The 21,688-nt window shown below is 35.3% G+C and overlaps 1 protein-coding gene across 1 annotated transcript; it reads right to left on the reverse strand.

Moving 5' to 3' along the window:
- Positions 1–300: 300 nt before the first annotated feature.
- Positions 301–2,300, reverse strand: LOC139891697 (cytochrome P450 76T24-like). Its single transcript, XM_071874678.1, has 2 exons — positions 1,209–2,300; positions 301–1,112 (listed from the first exon to the last, which is right to left on the reverse strand). The coding sequence occupies exons 1-2, from the start codon at positions 2,187–2,189 to the stop codon at positions 495–497; spliced, it is 1,599 nt and encodes a 532-aa protein (XP_071730779.1). The 5' UTR covers positions 2,190–2,300; the 3' UTR covers positions 301–494.
- Positions 2,301–21,688: the final 19,388 nt, after the last annotated feature.

Consider the following 21,688-nt stretch of genomic DNA (forward strand, 5'->3'; position numbering starts at 1 on the left):
AATCTAGATATTTTATAACACAATCTAGATATTTTATAACAAACTTGATATTTAAAATATTAATCATTAAATCATAAATAGAGGGTTACAAAGATAATATTTATATTTATGAAGAAATAGCTATTAATGGATTCCGTTTCTTCGCCACAAAGCCAAATTCAAACTCGTTAGCATCTCTACACCACTAAACATCATTATGTACAATACAACTATCTAAAGTAGGTATTTAGTGTGATAGATAAAACATAGTCCAAATGTTTATTATGATATTTCATCTCTAATAACACTACAATACCCAAGTGGAAAAACATGTTTATTATCATATTTCATCTCTAATAACACTACAATACCCAAATCGAAGAACAATAAACAAACATATCAGTACAATACCCTAGTGAAAGAACAATAGCCAAACATAACAGAAGTCAAACCTATACCCTATTACCTTCAAAGGAAAGAAATTAAAAAGGAAAATTAAAATATTACTTATTAAATCATAAATAGAGGTTGGCATCAGATAATCTTTGAGAGGGAATAGCTATTAATGGCTTTCGTTTCTTCGTCACAAATCCAAATTCATCTGAAATCTCAAACTCCTTATTATTAGGCATACTCCAGTCAAAAGAATGCAAGAGTGATGCCAATATATACATCAACATTTTCTCCCCAAGTGGGATTCCTGGGCATATTCTTCTCCCTACTCCAAATGGTAAAAACTTCAAATTATTGCCGTTGTAATCCCATTTTCCGTTCAAGTATCTCTCGGGCTTGAACCCTAATGGGTTGGCCCAATTCTTGGGATCTCGATGGATGGCCCAAACGTTAATATAGACAGTAGTACCCTTTGGAATAGTGTACCCGTCGACAATGCAAGATTCATCTGGACATCTTTGGATTAACAGAGGAAGTGGAGGGTGTAGCCTGAAGGTCTCCTTGACGACTGCATCCAAATATGTTAATTTGTGCAAATGTGATTCTTCAACGATGTTCATACCAATAACATCTGTTAACTCTTCTTGTACTTTTGTCTTTACACCTGGATTATTCAAAATCTCGGTCATCACCCATTCCACCATCGTCGATGTTGTGTCTGTTGCTGCAACCAAGATGTCCTGTTATTTCAAGTTTATGTTATTTAGCATATAACTCATGAAAAAAGTAATTGTGTACTTAATTTCAAAAAGAAACATTACAGAAAACGAACGTACGACTAGCAAGGCCTTTATTTGATCGATGTTAAACGTCGTCGGATTCTGCTTTCTAAGCTCCAACATGATTTGCAAAAAGTCCTTCCTTTTATCTACCTCAACTTCTCCCTCCAATTTTCCGGGACTACCATTATCAATTCTTTCGTCAATTAAGTTGTCGAAAATCCTATCAAGATGGTCCTTTAACTTCTGCATTTCTTTCTGCCTTCCTTGTAGATCAAACCATGATAAGATAGGAATAAAATCAGATATATTTGATGCGCCTATTAACTCAATAATCTTGAACTCAACTTCCCTAAACCCAGCTCCAATATGACTTGAATCCTTACTACAACCCCATAACATTTTTGTCAAAACACTAAGCTCTGTATCAAAAGCAATTTCATTTATATCTAACTTAGTCCCAATCTTACAATAAACATTCCTAATCGCTTTTCTTACTTCTTCTGTTCGAAAACCCCGACAAGCATCAAGATTTTCATTACTCATGACATGACTAACTAAAATTTTACGCATATTACGCCAATATGCACTATTGTTAGACCAAGCAACATCAAGCGCACCATAAGTAATAGTAAGCGCTGTGAGTGGAGGATTGCGGTTAGCAAACGTCTGGTCTAGTTCACGTGCCACAATTTTCGCTAGTTCAATGGAGTTAACCACAACATGAAGGTTACTTCCAAGCCACAAACTAAATATTGGGCCGTATTTGTGAGACATATCAGTAAATCTTTCATGTAAGTTGGAGCTAAGAAATGGAATGTATCCTACAATCGGTAGGCCGTGTGGGCCTGGTGGCAACCGGGACCTTCGTTTTTGCGTATACCGTGAAGTCCACTTGTACCATATAAGTACAAGTAGTGGAACTAGTATAGTGAGAATCGTGCGAGCAAGCTTATCTTTATCGTTGTCGACTTCCCACCACCATGACCAGTAGTTGATCATGGTGACATAAATTCTATGTTTCAAATTTAGGTTCATTTTTGTTGTATATAAATGAATGATGGATTCTTATGAAGATTGTCGGAGTATATAGTAGTAGTAAAACGGTGGATTTTGTACACTAGTAAGAGGCTACTGGACCTTCGATTGGTAGTCAAATAATGTAGATATAGATATAGATATTATAGATAGATTGGAAACAAACAAAAACAGAACCTTTAGTTAGATAAGATCAATTTAATTTAAAATTGATAACATGAGGGATGTTGAATCATCAATTTGTGTAATTTATTCCGTTCACGTATATATAAATATTATGTCAATTTAAAAGTTCTCTCCAATCTTTTATCAAGATTGTTATATATGAGGTTGAGAACCAAAAATATTAGGAGATATGCTAGACCTATTTATAGAGATCGTATATATATAAACATAATGAATTACATATAAATGTTAATCTGTTGTTAGTCTTCTTCTTACACTCACATAGAAAGGGCGTCGTGTCTGAGCGGGACATTCATTCAACAAGCATTCCTCAGGCGTCAATCAATCCTGAATCACGGGTGGGAGAGTTAACCCGAAAATTCGTCAATCAATTTCAAAGTGTTAAAAACATGAAGGGACATAAAATCACCTCAAGATAGTTTCTATCAGCGAGTCAGGAAAATGGTTGTGGAGATTTCGAGTTGAAGACAATGCTTTTTGGGTCAAAATAATTATGAGTATTTACGGGCGGGAAGGAGGAATTGGCTTGTCTAATACTATCCCTGCTGCTTGTAAAAACTCAACTTGGAATATGATTCTCAAAACTGATGTTACTTTGCAAAAATGGAATATAAATTTGTCACATTTGTTTGTTAAATCGGTTGGTAACGGGGAAGATACTCTTTTTGGAAAGACATTTGGGTCGATAATGTGCGTTTGTGGGACAAGTTTAGCAAACTTTACAGGTTGAAGATGAATCAAAATGCTCGGGTTGTTGATCGTATCCTAGGAACTGATTCATCGTGCGTGTTTAATTGGGGATGGTCCAGGGTCCCCTCGGGAAGAACGGAAGAGGAGCTAAGACAACTTCAAATCTGTTTGGAATCTTTCACTTATGCTAGCAACATGTGAAACTCATGGAGATGGATTTTGGATCAAAGCGGAGTTTTCAAAACAAAAGTGCTTGCGGGTATGTTAAATGAAGCGACATTACAGATTAATTTGCCAAGTTCGACTACATTTATATATTTATTTTACAAATTTTACATTGGTAACCTATTACTTAGTCATTTTATATATATACTCATAATTATATTTTTATTTACATTTTATTTATATTAATATAGATTATATACATTTTAATACATAGTATATACATTTAATAATAATAACATTATTATTATTATTAGGGTTAGGGTTAGGGTTAGGGTAATAAATGCGAATAATTAATTATAGTTCATTTAATACGAGTATTAGGGTTAGGGTTTACATTTAATGTTTAGGGTTAGGGTTTACATTTAATGTTTATTAAATTCGAGTATTAATTACTTCATTTAATATGTCCGGATAACAACCCTAATAATAATGTGTGAAACGACAATGAAACCATAAGGGCATTTTAGTCATTACAAAGTGGAAAAATGAGGGTTGTTATAGAAGTGCTGAATAAATGCTTTGTACCAAGCAGCTTCCATAATGTCTTCCAAAAATAGCTTAAGAACTTTGTATCTCGATCAGGCACAATGGTTTTGGGAACCCCATGAAGACGAACAATCTTTTTGAAGAATAAAGCAGCAATAATAGTAGCATCATTGGTTTTGTTGCAAGCAATGAAGTGAGCCATCTTTGAAAATCTGTCAACAACAACCATAAAAGAATCTTTACCTCGCTGAGTTCTTGGTAATGCAACAATGAAGTCCATGCTCAAATCTTCCCATGGCAGGTTGAGTTTCAGATTTATTTGACCCCCGGTGCTGCACCTATTGCAAAGGCACCATACCGCTTAGCTTCACCAGAGATGAAGGAATTATCTAACCAACTCCAAGAACTTTTGGAGAAAAGTTTCATTCGTCCTAGTTCGTCTCCGTGGGGAGCACCCGTACTTTTTGTCAAGAAGAAAGATGGTACGTTGAGAATGTGCATTGATTACCATGAACTCAACAAGTTAACCATCAAGAATCGTTATCCACTCCCGCACATTGATGACCTGTTTGACCAACTGCAAGGATCAAGTATCTATTCAAAGATTGATCTTAGGTCCGGTTATATCATCAACTAAGAGTCAAAGAAGCTGATGTTTCTAAGACTGCTTTCCGAACTCGTTACGGACATTATGAGTTTCTTGTCATGCCTTTCAATTTAACCAATGCTCCTGCTGTATTTATGGATCTTATGAACCGTGTATACAAGCCTTATCTTGAAAAATTCGTGATCGTCTTTTTCGATAACATTCTAATCTATTCCAAGAGCGAGAAGGAGCATGAGCAACATCCGCGATCGATTCTACAGCTCTTAAAGAAGGAACAACTGTATGCTAAGTTCTCCAAATGTGAATTTTGGCTGCGAACTGTGCAATTTCTCGGACATGTAGTTGATAGTGAAGGAATACATGTCGATCTGGCAAAAAGCACTGTTATTCAAAACTGGGAAGTGCCTAAGAGTGTGAAATATATTCGCCAATTTTTGGGACTAGCTGGTTATTATCGGAGGTTTATCAAGGATTTTTCTATTCTAGCCAAACCTCTTACCAAGCTAACACATAAGGGGAAGAAGTTCGAGTGGTCCGAAGAATAGGAATCTGCTTTCAGGATTCTGAAGGATAATTTAACCACAACCCCAATTCTATCATTACCTGAAGGTACTGAAGATTTTGTAGTCTATTGTGATGCCTCGAATCAAGGTTTCGGATGTGTTTTGATGCAATGTGAAAAGGTTATTACCTATGCATCTAGACAGTTGAAGAAACATGAGAAGAACTATACCACACATGACTTGAAATTAGGAGCTGTGGTATTTGCGCTGAAGATGTGGAGACATTACCTCTATGGGGTTAAAATCACGGTGTTTACCAATCATAAAAGTCTTCAACATATCTTTGACCAGAAGAAATTAAACATGAGGTAAAGGCGTTGGATTGAGTTGTTAAATGACTACGATTGTGAACTACGATATCATCCTGGCAAGGCGAATGTAGTTGTCGACGCCCTTAGTGTAGTGACCTGAACTTTTCCATGTTTATATATATATTAAATGAAATTGTTATTTACATGATTAAGTGTTTCCAACATGTTAAGCAATCAAACTTGTTAAGACTTGATTAATTGAAATAGGTTTCATATAGACAATTGACCACCCAAGTTGACCGGTGATTCACGAACGTTAAAACTTGTAAAAACTATACGATGACATATATATGGTTATATATATAGTTAGCATGATTTTATTATAAGTATGTATCTCATTAGGTATTTTAACAATGAGTTATATACATAAAAATGAGACTATTAATTTAAGAAACTCGAAAACGATATATATAACGATTATCGTTATAACAACGTCTTACTAGGTACATATGAATCATATTAAGATATTGATACACTTGGTTAATTATGTTAAATGATAAGTAAATATATTATTAAGTGTATTAACAATGAAATACATATGTAAAAATAAGACTACTAACTTAATGATTTCGAAACGAGACATATATGTAACGATTATCGTTGTAACGACATTTAACTGTATATATATCATACTAAGATATATTATATATCATAATATCATTATAATATAACAATTTAACATCTCATTTGTTATAATAAACAATGGGTTAACAACATTCAACAAGATCGTTAACCTAAAGGTTTCAAAACAACATTTACATGTAACGACTAACGATGACTTAACGACTCAGTTAAAATGTATATACATGTAGTGTTTTAATATGTATTCATACACTTTTGAAAGACTTCAAGACACTTATCAAAATACTTCTACTTAACAAAAATGCTTACAATTACATCCTCGTTCAGTTTCATCAACAATTCTACTCGTATGCACCCGTATTCGTACTCGTACAATACACAGCTTTTAGATGTATGTACTATTGGTATATACACTCCAATGATCAGCTCTTAGCAGACCATGTGAGTCACCTAACACATGTGGGAACCATCATTTGGCAACTAGCATGAAATATCTCATAAAATTACAAAAATATGAGTAATCATTCATGACTTATTTACATGAAAACAAAATTACATATCCTTTATATCTAATCCATACACCAACGACCAAAAACACCTACAAACACTTTCATTCTTCAATTTTCTTCATCTAATTGATCTCTCTCAAGTTCTATCTTCAAGTTCTAAGTGTTCTTCATAAATTTCAAAAGTTCTAGTTTCATAAAATCAAGAATACTTCCAAGATTGCAAGTTTACTTCCAAGTTTTCTAAATCCATTACAAGTAATCATCCAAGATCAAGAAACCTTTGTTACTTACAGTAGGTTATATTTCTAATACTAGGTAATAATCATATTCAAACTTTAATTCAATTTCTATAACTATAACAATCTTATTTCGAGTGGAAATCTTACTTGAAATTGTTTTCGTGTCATGATTCTGCTTCAAGAACTTTTAAGCCATCCAAGGATCCTTTGAAACTAGATCCATTTTTCTCATTTCCAGTAGGTTTATCCAAGGAACTTGAGGTGGTAATGATGTTCATAACATCATTCGATTCATACATATAAAGCTATCTTATTCGAAGGTTTAAACTTGTAATCACTAGAACATAGTTTAGTTAATTCTAAACTTGTTCGCAAATAAAAGTTAATCCTTCTAACTTGACTTTTAAAATCAACTAAACACATGTTATATATCTATATTATATGCTAACTTAATGATTTAAAACCTGGAAACACGAAAAACACCGTAAAACCGGATTTACGCCGTCGTAGTAACACCGCGGGCTGTTTTGGGTTAGTTAATTAAAAACTATGATAAACTTTGATTTAAAAGTAGTTATTCTGGGAAAATAATTTTTATTATGAACATGAAACTATATCTAAAAATTATGGTTAAACTCAAAGTGGAAGTATGTTTTCTAAAATGGTCATCTAGACGTCGTTCTTTCCACTGAAATGACTACCTTTACAAAAACGACTTGTAACTTTTTTTTACGACTATAAACCTATTTAGATTCATAAAATAGAGTTCAATAAGAAACCATAGCAATTTGATTCACTCAAAACGGATTTAAAATGAAGAAGTTATGGGTAAAACAAGATTGGATAATTTTTCTCATTTTAGCTACGTGAAAATTGGTAACAAATCTATTCCAACCATAACTTAATCAACTTGTATTGTATATTATGTAATCTTGAGATACCATAGACACGTATACAATGTTTCGACCTATCATGTCGACACATCTATATATATTTCGGAACAACCAGAGACACTCTATATGTGATCATACAGGGTTGAATGTTGGAGTTAGCTATACAGGGTTGAGGTTGATTCCAAAATATATATAGTTTGAGTTGTGATCAATACTGAGATACGTATACACTGGGTCGTGGATTGATTCAAGATAATATTTAGCAATTTATTTCTGTACATCTAACTGTGGACAACTAGTTGTAGGTTACTAACGAGGATAGCTGACTTAATAAACTTAAAACATCAAAATATATTAAAAGTGTTGTAAATATATTTTGAACATACTTTGATATATATGTATATATTGTTATAGGTTCGTGAATCAACCAGTGGCCAAGTCTTACTTCCCGACGAAGTAAAAATCTGTGAAAGTGAGTTATAGTCCCACTTTTAAAATATAATATTTTTGGGATGAGAATACATGCAGGTTTTATAAATGATTTACAAAATAGACACAAGTACGTGAAACTACATTGTATGGTTGAATTATCGAAATCGAATATGCCCCTTTTTATTAAGTCTGGTAATCTAAGAATTAAGGAACAAACACCCTAATTGACGCGAATCCTAAAGATAGATCTATTGGGCCTAACAAACCCCATCCAAAGTACCAGATGCTTTAGTACTTCGAAATTTATATCATATCCGAAGGGTGTCCCGGAATGATGGGGATATTCTTATATATGCATCTTGTTAATGTCGGTTACCAGGTGTTCACCATATGAATGATTTTTATCTCTATGTATGGGATGTGTATTGAAATATGAAATCTTGTGGTCTATTGTTACGATTTGATATATATAGGTTAAACCTATAACTCACCAACATTTTTTGTTAACCTTTAAAGCATGTTTATTCTCAGGTGAATACTAAGAGCTTCCGCTGTTGCATACTAAAATAAGGACAAGATTTGGAGTCCATGTTTGTATGATATTGTGTAAAAACTGCATTCAAGAAACTGATTTCGATGTAACATATTTGTATTGTAAACCATTATGTAATGGTCGTGTGTAAACAGGATATTTTAGATTACCATTATTTGATAATCTACGTAAAGCTTTTTAAACCTTTATTTATGAAATAAAGGTTATGGTTTGTTTTAAAAATGAATGCAGTCTTTGAAAAACGTCTCATATAGAGGTAAAAACCTCGCAGCGAAATCAATTAATATGGAACGTTTTTAATCAATAAGAACGGGACATTTCAGTTGGTATCCGAGCATTGGTCTTAGAGAACCAGAAAATTTGCATTAGTGTGTCTTATCCAGTTTGTTAGGATGCATTAGTGAGTCTGGACTTCGACCGTGTTTTCTTTAAAAATGATTGCTTAACATTTTTGTTGGAAACTATATATTATTAACATGTATATATTATGTGATATATTAATCTCTTAACATGTTTGATATTGTGTGATAGATGTCTACCTCTAGCACAAATCCCATTGACTCACCTAATAATAACGAAGAGTCGAATATATATTGAACTGATTCACAAGTTCTCGAAGAAGAACCGGAAGAAGAATCAGAACCGGAAGAGGAGGAACCGGAGGAGGAAATAGAACCGGTGGGGGAAATAATAAAACGATTAAGTAAAAGAAAATCCTCAACCAACCGACCAAGGTTAATTATGGTCAATGGTGTTTCCGCCAAGGAAGCAAAATATTGGGAGGATTACCAATTCTCCGATGAATCGGATTTCGACGAGAATTTCGATGATGTTATAGAAATTACCCCAACTGAATTTAAAAAGGCAAAAGAAAATAATAAGGGAAAGGGCATAAAAATAGAGAAATCTAATTCCAACCCCGATGAACTTTATATGTATCGTCAACCCCCGAAGCCCTTAAGTTGTAACAATGACCCGGGAACCTCTAAACCACCAGGTTTTTCTAAACCGTTGTGGAAAACGATAGCTCGTATTAGGGGAACATCATATATCCCTAGAAACTTGGCAAAACGAACCAAAACCGAAGAAGAAGAAACGAGCGAGTCGGAATAAGATAGTTGTATTCGTGTGGTATAATATATGTAATATAGTGTGCTTATGCTTTATGATATATGTAAAAATTGCTTGTATTAATAAGTATTTTTTTTTTATGAATCTAACTCTTGTCTATTTTACAGTATAAAAACACAAAATGGATAGACAACCCAATATTTTAAGAGACCTACCCGGAGACATGATTGATGAAATCTTGTCTAGAGTCGGTCAGAATTCTTCGGCACAACTATTTACGGCAAAATCAGTTTGTAAGACATTCGAAGAACGTTCCAAGAATGTCTTGGTTTATAAGAGACTTTCGTTCGAAAGATGGGGGATATCACATTGGGAAATCCATAAGTTACGATGTGTTTACTTTGACGCATATATTGCGGGGAACCCAAATGCTATTTTACGCAACGGGTTAAGAAATTATTTTGACTCAATATATCCGAATATAGGACTTCGTGATTTAGAAAAAGCGGCTAACATGCAACATAAAGAAGCATGTTATGCTTAATGGTTAGTAATGTTCGCTTCTCACCAAAGTGAGAACAAGAACATCAGGCTACAACTATTAAACAAAACGTTCCCACACGTGACGGAGTCGGTAATTGGGGTAAGAAATGAGGTTTTTAGATTGTTACGGGACTGTTGGACATTACGTAACCTTCATCCTTTTGACGACGTTACAACACGTTGTCATACTATCGGTCACAATGATTACGTTCCACAATACCAAGGATGGGAAGTAGTATTAGTAAAACCAGAATGCATGACTTGTTTCTGGACGTATGAATTACGTGTCTTTGTTGCCTTTGCTGAACGCCTTATTTATTAACTAGAATTATCTTCGCAACTACTTTGTATCAAAGTTTTATGTGCTATATTTCATGCTATATGTAAAATAGCATTATTGTAAGTTTGCAAGCTATTGTATAAAGGTTTGAATATGATATATTTTTTTTTGTGGTTAGTTTTTCGTATAGAATTGTAGTAGTTGAAATGGTATGTTAGCTACTAAGTATGAACTTAACGGGTAGGTACTACCCGAATTAAAGAGTATAAAACGCTAATATGAATAAAGAGCTTTTATAAATAAGTTCATATTACGCTACAAAATACTATTGACTACTCTTGATATTCTATATGATTAACTCGTTTCATTTGACTATTTTGAAGGAAATGGCACCGACTACTCGACACACCTTGAATATGAGTGAAGAGGAATTTCATGCCTTTCTTGCTTCAAACATAGCCGCAGTACAGGCCGCGCTACATACCAACAATAACCTTGGATCTAGCAGTACAGGAAATCGTGTAGAATGCACCTACAAAGAATTCACTGCCTGCAAACCTTTGGAATTTGATGGAACAGAAGGACCGATCGGATTGAAACGGTAGACCGAGAAGGTCGAATCGGTGTTTGCCATAAGTAAGTGTACTGAAGAGGACAAAGTGAAGTACGCTACGCATACCTTCACAGGTTATGCGTTAACATGGTGGAATACCTATCTAGAGCAAGTGGGACAAGATGATGCTTACGCACTACCGTGGTCAGCATTCAAGCACTTGATGAACGAGAAGTACCGTCCTAGAACCGAGGTCAATAAGCTCAAGACAGAACTTAGAGGGTCACGAACCCAAGGATTTGATATTACCACGTACGAAAGAAGATTCACAAAATTGTGCCTATTGTGTCCGGGAGCGTTCGAAGATGAGGAAGAGAAGATCGACGCATTTGTGAAAGGATTACCGGAAAGAATCCAAGAAGATATAAGTTCACACGAGCCCGCCTCCATACAACAGACATGTAGAATGGCTCACAAACTAGTGAACCAGATTGAAGAAAGAATTAAAGAACAGACTGCTGAAGAGGCCAATGTGAAGCAAGTCAAAAGAAAGTGGGAGGAAAACTGTGATAAGAATCACCAATACAACAACAACAACAATTACAACAATAATCGTAACAACTATCCCAACAATCGCAACATCAATCGCAACTACAACAAATGGCCCAACAACAACAACAACAACAACAACAAAAACAACAATAACAACAACTACAACAATCATCCCAACAATAATAATAACCGCAACAACAACAACAATCAGAAACAGCTATGCCAAAGGTGTGAAAAGTATCACTCGGGGTTCTGCACCAAATTTTGCAACAAGTGTAAAAGAAATGGTCATAGCGCAGCGAAGTGTGAGGTCTACGGACCAGGGGTTAACAGAACGAAAGGAACAAATGGTGTCGGAACGAGTAATGGCGGAGCAAGTAGTGTCGGAGCAAGTTATGCCAATGTAGTTTGTTATAAATGTGGAAAACCGGGCCACATTATTAGAAATTGCCCGAACCAGGAGAACACGAATGGACAAGGCCGTGGAAGAGTTTTCAATATTAATGCGGTAGAGGCTCAGGAAGACCCGGAGCTTGTTACGGGTACGTTTCTTATTGACAATAAATCTTCTTACGTTTTATTTGATTCGGGTGCGGATAGAAGCTATATGAGTAGAGATTTTTGTGCTAAATTAAGTTGTCCATTGACGCCGTTGGATAGTAAATTTTTACTCGAATTAGCAAACGATAAATTAATTTCAGCAGATAATATATGCCGGAATCGAGAAATTAAACTGGGTAGCGAAATATTTAAGATTGATTTGATACCAGTAGAGTTAGGGAGTTTTGATGTAATAGTTGGCATGGACTGGCTGAAGAAGGTGAAAGCAGAGATCGTATGTTATAAAAATGCAATTCGCATTGTACGAGAAGAAGGAGAACCCTTAATGGTGTACGGAGAAAAGGGCAACATGAAGCTACATCTTATTAGTAATTTGAAGGCACAAAAACTAATAATAAAAGGTTGCTATTGAAATGTCCCGTTCTTATTGATTAAAAACGTTCCATATTAATTGATTTCGTTGCGAGGTTTTGACCTCTATATGAGACGTTTTTCAAAGACTGCATTCATTTTTAAAACAAACCATAACCTTTATTTCATAAATAAAGGTTTAAAAAAGCTTTACGTAGATTATCAAATAATGATAATCTAAAATATCCTGTTTACACACGACCATTACATAATGGTTTACAATACAAATATGTTACATCGAAATCAGTTTCTTGAATGCAGTTTTTACACAATATCATACAAACATGGACTCCAAATCTTGTCCTTATTTTAGTGTGCAACAGCGGAAGCTCTTAATATTCACCTGAGAATAAACATGCTTTAAACGTCAACAAAAATGTTGGTGAGTTATAGGTTTAACCTATATATATCAAATCGTAACAATAGACCACAAGATTTCATATTTCAATACACATCCCATACATAGAGATAAAAATCATTCATATGGTGAACACCTGGTAACCGACATTAACAAGATGCATATATAAGAATATCCCCATCATTCCGGGACACCCTTCGGATATGATATAAATTTCAAAGTACTAAAGCATCCGGTACTTTGGATGGGGTTTGTTAGGCCCAATAGATCTATCTTTAGGATTCGCGTCAATTAGGGTGTCTATTCCCTAATTCTTAGATTACCAGACTTAATAAAAAGGGGCATATTCGATTTCGATAATTCAACCATAGAATGTAGTTTCACGTACTTGTGTCTATTTTGTAAATCATTTATAAAACCTGCATGTATTCTCATCCCAAAAATATTAGATTTTAAAAGTGGGACTATAACTCACTTTCACAGATTTTTACTTCGTCGGGAAGTAAGACTTGGCCACTGGTTGATTCACGAACCTATAACAATATATACATATATATCAAAGTATGTTCAAAATATATTTACAACACTTTTAATATATTTTGATGTTTTAAGTTTATTAAGTCAGCTGTCCTCGTTAGTAACCTACAACTAGTTGTCCACAGTTAGATGTACAGAAATAAATCGATAAATATTATCTTGAATCAATCCACGACCCAGTATATACGTATCTCAGTATTGATCACAACTCAAACTATATATATTTTGGAATCAACCTCAACCCTGTATAGCTAACTCCAACATTCACATATAGAGTGTCTATGGTTGTTCCGAAATATATATAGATGTGTCGACATGATAGGTCGAAACATTGTATACGTGTCTATGGTATCTCAAGATTATATAATATACAATACAAGTTGATTAAGTTATGGTTGGAATAGATTTGTTACCAATTTTCACGTAGCTAAAATGAGAAAAATTATCCAATCTTGTTTTACCCATAACTTCTTCATTTTAAATCCGTTTTGAGTGAATCAAATTGCTATGGTTTCATATTGAACTCTATTTTATGAATCTAAAAAGAAAAAGTATAGGTTTATAGTCGGAAAAATAAGTTACAAGTCATTTTTGTAAAGGTAGTCATTTCAGTCGAAAGAACGACGTCTAGATGACCATTTTAGAAAACATACTTCTACTTTGAGTTTAACCATAATTTTTGGATATAGTTTCATGTTCATATTAAAAATCATTTTCTCAGAATAACAACTTTTAAATCAAAGTTTATCATAGTTTTTAATTAACTAACCCAAAACAGCCCGCGGTGTTACTACGACGGCGTAAATCCGGTTTTACGGTGTTTTTCGTGTTTCCAGGTTTTAAATCATTAAGTTAGCATATCATATAGATATAGAACATGTGTTTAGTTGATTTTAAAAGTCAAGTTAGAAGGATTAACTTTTGTTTGCGAACAAGTTTAGAATTAACTAAACTATGTTCTAGTGATTACAAGTTTAAACCTTCGAATAAGATAGCTTTATATGTATGAATCGAATGATGTTATGAACATCATTACTACCTTAAGTTCCTTGGATAAACCTACTGGAAAAGAGAAAAATGGATCTAGCTTCAATGGATCCTTGGATGGCTCGAAGTTCTTGAAGCAGAATCATGACACAAAAACAAGTTCAAGTAAGATCATCACTTGAAATAAGATTGTTATAGTTATAGAAATTGAACCAAAGTTTGAATATGATTATTACCTTGTATTAGAATGATAACCTACTGTAAGAAACAAAGATTTCTTGAGGTTGGATGATCACCTTACAAGATTGGAAGTGAGCTAGCAAACTTGAAAGTATTCTTGATTTTATGAAACTAGAACTTTTGGAATTTATGAAGAACACTTAGAACTTGAAGATAGAACTTGAGAGAGTTCAATTAGATGAAGAAAATTGAAGAATGAAAGTGTTTGTAGGTGTTTTTGGTCGTTGGTGTATGGATTAGATATAAAGGATATGTAATTTTGTTTTCATGTAAATAAGTCATGAATGATTACTCATATTTTTGTTATTTTATGAGATATTTCATGCTAGTTGCCAAATGATGGTTCCCACATGTGTTAAGTGACTCACATGGGCTGCTAATAGTTGATCATTGGAGTGTATATACCAATAGTACATACATCTAAAAGCTGTGTATTGTACGAGTACGAATACGGGTGCATACGAGTAGAATTGTTGATGAAACTGAACGAGGATGTAATTGTAAGCATTTTTGTTAAGTAGAAGTATTTTGATAAGTGTATTGAAGTCTTTCAAAAGTGTATAAATACATATTAAAACACTACATGTATATACATTTTAACTGAGTCGTTAAGTCATCGTTAGTCGTTACATGTAAGTGTTGTTTTGAAACCTTTAGGTTAACGATCTTGTTAAATGTTGTTAACCCAATGTTTATAATATCAAATGAGATTTTAAATTATTATATTATCATGATATTATCATGTATGAATATCTCTTAATATGATATATATACATTAAATGTCTTTACAACGATAATCGTTACATATATGTCTCGTTTAAAAATCATTAAGTTAGTAGTCTTGTTTTTACATATGTAGTTCATTGTTAATATACTTAATGATATGTTTACTTATCATAGTATCATGTTAACTATATATATATCCATATATATGTCATCATATAGTTTTTACAAGTTTTAACGTTCGTGAATCACCGGTCAACTTGGGTGGTCAATTGTCTATATGAAACATATTTCAATTAATCAAGTCTTAACAAGTTTGATTGCTTAATATGTTGGAAACATTTAATCATGTAAATATCAATCTCAATTAATATATATAAACATGGAAAAGTTCGGGTCACTACAGTACCTACCCGTTAAATAAATTTCGTCCCGAAATTTTAAGCTGTTGAAGGTGTTGACGAATCTTCTGGAAATAGATGCGGGTATTTCTTCTTCATCTGATCTTCATGCTCCCAGGTGAACTCGGGTCCTCTACGAGCATTCCATCGAACCTTAACAATTGGTATCTTGTTTTGCTTAAGTCTTTTAACCTCACGATCCATTATTTCGACGAGTTCTTCGATGAATTGAAGTTTTTCGTTGATTTGGATTTCATCTAACGGAATAGTGAGATCTTCTTTAGCAAAACATTTCTTCAAATTCGAGACGTGGAAAGTGTTATGTACAGCCGCGAGTTGTTGAGGTAACTCTAGTCGGTAAGCTACTGGTCCGACACGATCAATAATCTTGAATGGTCCAATATACCTTGGATTTAATTTCCCTCGTTTACCAAATTGAACAACGCCTTTCCAAGGTGCAACTTTAAGCATGACCATCTCTCCAATTTCAAATTCTATATCTTTTCTTTTAATGTCAGCGTAGCTCTTTTGTCGACTTTGGGCGGTTTTCAACCGTTGTTGAATTTGGATGATCTTCTCGGTAGTTTCTTGTATAATCTCCGGATCCGTAATCTGTCTATCCCCCACTTCACTCCAACAAATCGGAGACCTGCACTTTCTACCATAAAGTGCTTCAAACGGCGCCATCTCAATGCTTGAATGGTAGCTGTTGTTGTAGGAAAATTCTGCTAACGGTAGATGTCGATCCCAACTATTTCCGAAATCAATAACACATGCTCGTAGCATGTCTTCAAGCATTTGTATCGTCCTTTCGCTCTGCCCATCAGTTTGTGGATGATAGGCAGTACTCATGTCTAGACGAGTTCCTAATGCTTGCTGTAATGTCTGCCAGAATCTTGAAATAAATCTGCCATCCCTATCAGAGATAATAGAGATTGGTATTCCATGTCTGGAGACGACTTCCTTCAAATACAGTCGTGCTAACTTCTCCATCTTGTCATCTTCTCTTATTGGCAGGAAGTGTGCTGATTTGGTGAGACGATCAACTATTACCCAAATAGTATCAAAACCACTTGCAGTCCTTGGCAATTTAGTGATGAAATCCATGGTAATGTTTTCCCATTTCCATTCCGGGATTTCGGGTTGTTGAAGTAGACCTGATGGTTTCTGATGCTCAGCTTTGACCTTAGAACACGTCAAACATTCTCCTACGTATTTAGCAACATCGGCTTTCATACCCGGCCACCAAAAATGTTTCTTGAGATCCTTGTACATCTTCCCCGTTCCAGGATGTATTGAGTATCTGGTTTTATGAGCTTCTCTAAGTACCATTTCTCTCATATCTCCAAATTTTGGTACCCAAATCCTTTCAGCCCTATACCGGGTTCCGTCTTCCCGACTATTAAGATGCTTCTCCGATCCTTTGGGTATTTCATCCTTTAAATTTCCCTCTTTTAAAACTCCTTGTTGCGCCTCCTTTATTTGAGTAGTAATGTTATTATGAATCATTATATTCATAGATTTTACTCGAATGGGTTCTCTGTCCTTCCTGCTCAAGGCATCGGCTACCACATTTGCCTTCCCCAGGTGGTAACGAATCTCAAAGTCGTAATCATTCAATAATTCAATCCACCTACGCTGCCTCATATTCAGTTGTTTCTGATTAAATATGTGTTGAAGACTTTTGTGGTCGGTATATATAATACTTTTGACCTCATATAAGTAGTGTCTCCAAGTCTTTAATGCAAAAACAACCGTGCCTAATTCCAAATCATGCGTCGTATAATTTTGTTCGTGAATCTTCAATTGTCTAGACGCATAAGCAATCACCTTCGTTCGTTGCATTAATACACAACCGAGACCTTGCTTTGATGCATCACAATAAATCACAAAATCATCATTCCCTTCAGGCAATGACAATATAGGTGCCGTAGTTAGCTTTTTCTTCAATAACTGAAATGCTTTCTCTTGTTCATCATTCCATTCAAATTTCTTCCCTTTATGCGTTAATGCAGTCAAGGGTTTTACTATTCTGGAAAAGTCTTGGATGAACCTTATGTAGTAACCAGCTAGTCCTAAAACTGGCGTATGTGTTTCGGAGTTTTCGGGGTTTCCCACTTTTCAACAGTTTCTATCTTTGCCGGATCCACCTTAATACCTTCTTTGTTCACTATGTGACCGAGGAATTGAACTTCTTCCAACCAAAATGCACACTTTGAAAACTTAGCGTACAATTCTTCCTTCCTCAATACTTCTAACACCTTTCTCAAATGTTCACCGTGTTCTTGGTCATTCTTTGAGTAAATAAGTATGTCATCAATGAAAACAATGACAAACTTGTCAAGGTATGGTCCACACACTCGGTTCATAAGGTCCATGAACACAGCTGGTGCATTAGTTAAACCAAACGGCATGACCATAAACTCGTAATGACCGTAACGTGTTCTGAAAGCAGTCTTTGGAATATCATCTTCTTTCACCCGCATTTGATGATACCCGGAACGTAAGTCAATCTTTGAATAAACAGACGAGCCTTGTAGTTGATCAAATAAGTCATCGATTCTCGGTAGTGGGTAGCGGTTCTTGATGGTAAGTTTGTTCAACTCTCGGTAGTCGATACACAACCTGAATGTACCATCTTTCTTCTTGACAAACAAAACAGGAGCTCCCCACGGTGATGTGCTTGGTCGAATGAAACCACACTCTAAAAGTTCTTGTAATTGGCTTTGTAGTTCTTTCATCTCGCTGGGTGCGAGTCTGTAAGGAGCACGAGCTATTGGTGCAGCTCCTGGTACAAGATCTATTTGAAATTCAACGGATCGATGTGGGGGTAATCCCGGTAATTCTTTCGAAAATACATCAGGAAATTCTTTTGCGACGGGAACATCATTGATGCTCTTTTCTTCAGTTTGTACTTTCTCGACGTGTGCTAGAATAGCATAGCAACCTTTTCTTATTAGTTTTTGTGCCTTCAAATTACTAATAAGATGTAGCTTCGTGTTGCCCTTTTCTCCGTACACCATTAAGGGTTTTCCTTTTTCTCGTATAATGCGAATTGCATTTTTGTAACAAACGATCTCCGCTTTCACTTCTTTCAACCAGTCCATACCGATTATCACATCAAAACTCCCTAACTCTACTGGTATCAAATCAATCTTAAATGTTTCGCTAACTAGTTTAATTTCTCGATTCCGACATATATTATCTGCTGAAATTAATTTACCATTTGCTAATTCGAGTAAAAATTTACTATCCAAAGGCGTCAATGGACAACTTAATTTAGCACAAAAATCTCTACTCATATAGCTTCTATCCGCACCCGAATCAAATAAAACGTAAGCAGATTTATTGTCAATAAGAAACGTACCCGTAACAAGCTCTGGGTCTTCCTGTGCCTCTGCCGCATTAATATTGAAAACTCTTCCACGGCCTTGTCCATTCGTGTTCTCCTGGTTCGGGCAATTTCTAATAATGTGGCCCGGTTTTCCACATTTATAACAAACTACATTGGCATAACTTGCTCCGACACTACTTGCTCCGCCATTACTCGTTCCGACACCATTTGTTCCTTTCGTTCTATTAACCCCTGGTCCGTAGACCTCACACTTCGCCGTGCTATGACCATTTCTTTTACACTTGTTGCAAAATTTGGTGCAGAACCCCGAGTGATTCTTTTCACACCTTTGGCATAGCTGCTTCTGATTGTTGTTGTTGTTGCGGTTATTATTGTTGTTGGGATGATTGTTGTAGTTGCTGTTGTTGTTGTTGTTGTTGTTGTTGTTGTTGGGCCGTTTGTTGTAGTTGCGATTGATGTTGCGATTGTTGGGATAATTGTTGCGATTATTGTTGTAATTGTTTTTGTTGTTGTATTGGTGATTCTTATCACCGTTTTCCTCCCACTTTCTTTTGACTTGCTTCACATTGGCCTCTTCAGCAGTCTGTTTTTTAATTCTTTCTTCAATCTGGTTCACGAGTTTGTGAGCCATTCTACATGCCTGTTGTATGGAGGCGGGCTCGTGTGAACTTATATCTTCTTGGATTCTTTCCGGTAATCCTTTCACAAACGCGTCGATCTTCTCTTCCTCATCTTCGAATGCTCCCGGACACAATAGGCACAATTCTGTGAATCGTCTTTCGTACGTGGTAATATCAAATCCTTGGGTTCGTAACCCTATAAGTTCTGTCTTGAGCTTATTGACCTCAGTTCTGGGACGGTACTTCTCGTTCATCAAGTGCTTGAATGCTGACCACGGTAGTGCGTACGCATCGTCTTGTCCCACTTGCTCTAGATAGGTATTCCACCATGTTAACGCAGAACCTATGAAGGTATGCGTAGCGTACTTTACTTTGTCCTCTTCAGTACACTTATTTATGGCAAACACCGATTCGACCTTCTCGGTCCACCGTTTCAATCCGATCGGTCCTTCGGTTCCATCAAATTCCAAAGGTTTGCAGGCAGTGAATTCTTTGTAGGTGCATCCTACACGATTTCCTGTACTGCTAGATCCAAGGTTATTGTTGGTATGTAGCGCAGCCTGTACTGCGGCTATGTTTGAAGCTAGAAAAGTACGGAATTCCTCTTCATTCATATTCACGGTGTGTCGAGTAGTCGGTGCCATTTCCTTCAAAATAGTTAAATGGAACAAGTTAATCATACAGAATATTAAGAGTAGTTAATAGTATTTCGCAGCATAATATGAACTCATTTATAAAAGCTTTTTCTTCATATTAGCGTTTTATAAGTTTAAATTCGGGTAGTACCTACCCGTTAAGTTCATACTTAGTAGCTAATATACAATTCAACTACTACAATTCTATATGAAAAACTGATTATAATAATATTTCGCGTTCAAACTTTTACACAACATTTTACAAACTTACAATACCGCTTATTTTACATATAGCATGAAATATAGCACACAATAAATTTGATACAAGATGGTTGTGAAGATAATTCTAGCTAGTACACAAGTCGTTCAGCAAAGGCAATAAAGACACGTAATTCATACGTCCAGAAACAAGTCATGCATTTTGGTTTTACTAGGACTACTTCCCATCCTTGGTCTTGTGGAACATAACCGTTATGGCCGTTGATAAGACAGCGTGTTGTAACGTCGTCAAAGGGACGAGGGTTACGTAATGTCCAACAGTCCCGTAACAATCTAAAAACCTCATTTCTTACCCCAATTACCGACTCCGTCACTTGTGGGAACGTTTTGTTTAATAGTTGTAGCCCGATGTTCTTGTTCTCACTTTGGTGAGAAGCGAACATTACTAATCCGTAAGCATAACATGCTTCTTTATGTTGCATGTTAGCCGCTTTTTCTAAATCACGAAGTCCAATATTCGGATATATTGAGTCAAAATAATTTCTTAACCCATTGCGTAAAATAGCATTTGGGTTCCCCGCAATATATGCGTCAAAGTAAACACATCGTAACTTATGGATTTCCCAATGTGATATCCCCCATCTTTCGAACGAAAGCCTTTTATAAACCAAGGCATTCTTGGAACATTCTTGGAACATTCTTCGAATGTCTTACAAACTGATCTCGCCTTAAATAGTTGTGCCGAAGAATTCTGACCGACTCTAGACAAGATTTCATCAATCATGTCTCCGGGTAGGTCTCTTAAAATATTGGGATGTCTATCCATTTTGTGTTTTTATACTGTAAAATAGACAAGAGTTAGATTCATAAAAAAAAAATACTTATTAATACAAGCAATTTTTACATATATCATAAAGCATAAGCACACCATATTACATATATTACACCACACGAATACAACTATCTTATTCCGACTCGCTTGTTTCTTCTTCTTCGGTTTTGGTTCGTTTTGCCAAGTTTCTAGGGATATATGATGTTCCCCTAATACGAGCCGTCGTGATCCACATTGGTTTAGAAAAACCTGGTGGTTTAGAGGTTCCCGGGTCATTGTTACAACTTAAGGACTTCGGGGGTTGATGATACATATAAAGTTCATCGGGGTTGGAATTAGATTTCT

This window comes from Rutidosis leptorrhynchoides, chromosome 2, assembly GCF_046630445.1.
Source record: "Rutidosis leptorrhynchoides isolate AG116_Rl617_1_P2 chromosome 2, CSIRO_AGI_Rlap_v1, whole genome shotgun sequence".
In the NCBI taxonomy this organism is placed as follows: Eukaryota; Viridiplantae; Streptophyta; class Magnoliopsida; order Asterales; family Asteraceae; genus Rutidosis; species Rutidosis leptorrhynchoides.

Coding starts and splice junctions, on each gene's coding strand:
- LOC139891697 (XM_071874678.1), bottom strand. CDS start 2,189: ATGAACCTAAATTTGAAACATAGAATTTATGTCACCATGATCAACTAC. Junction 1,113..1,208: donor AAATAAAGGCCTTGCTAGTC/GTACGTTCGTTT, acceptor TTGAAATAACAG/GACATCTTGGTTGCAGCAAC.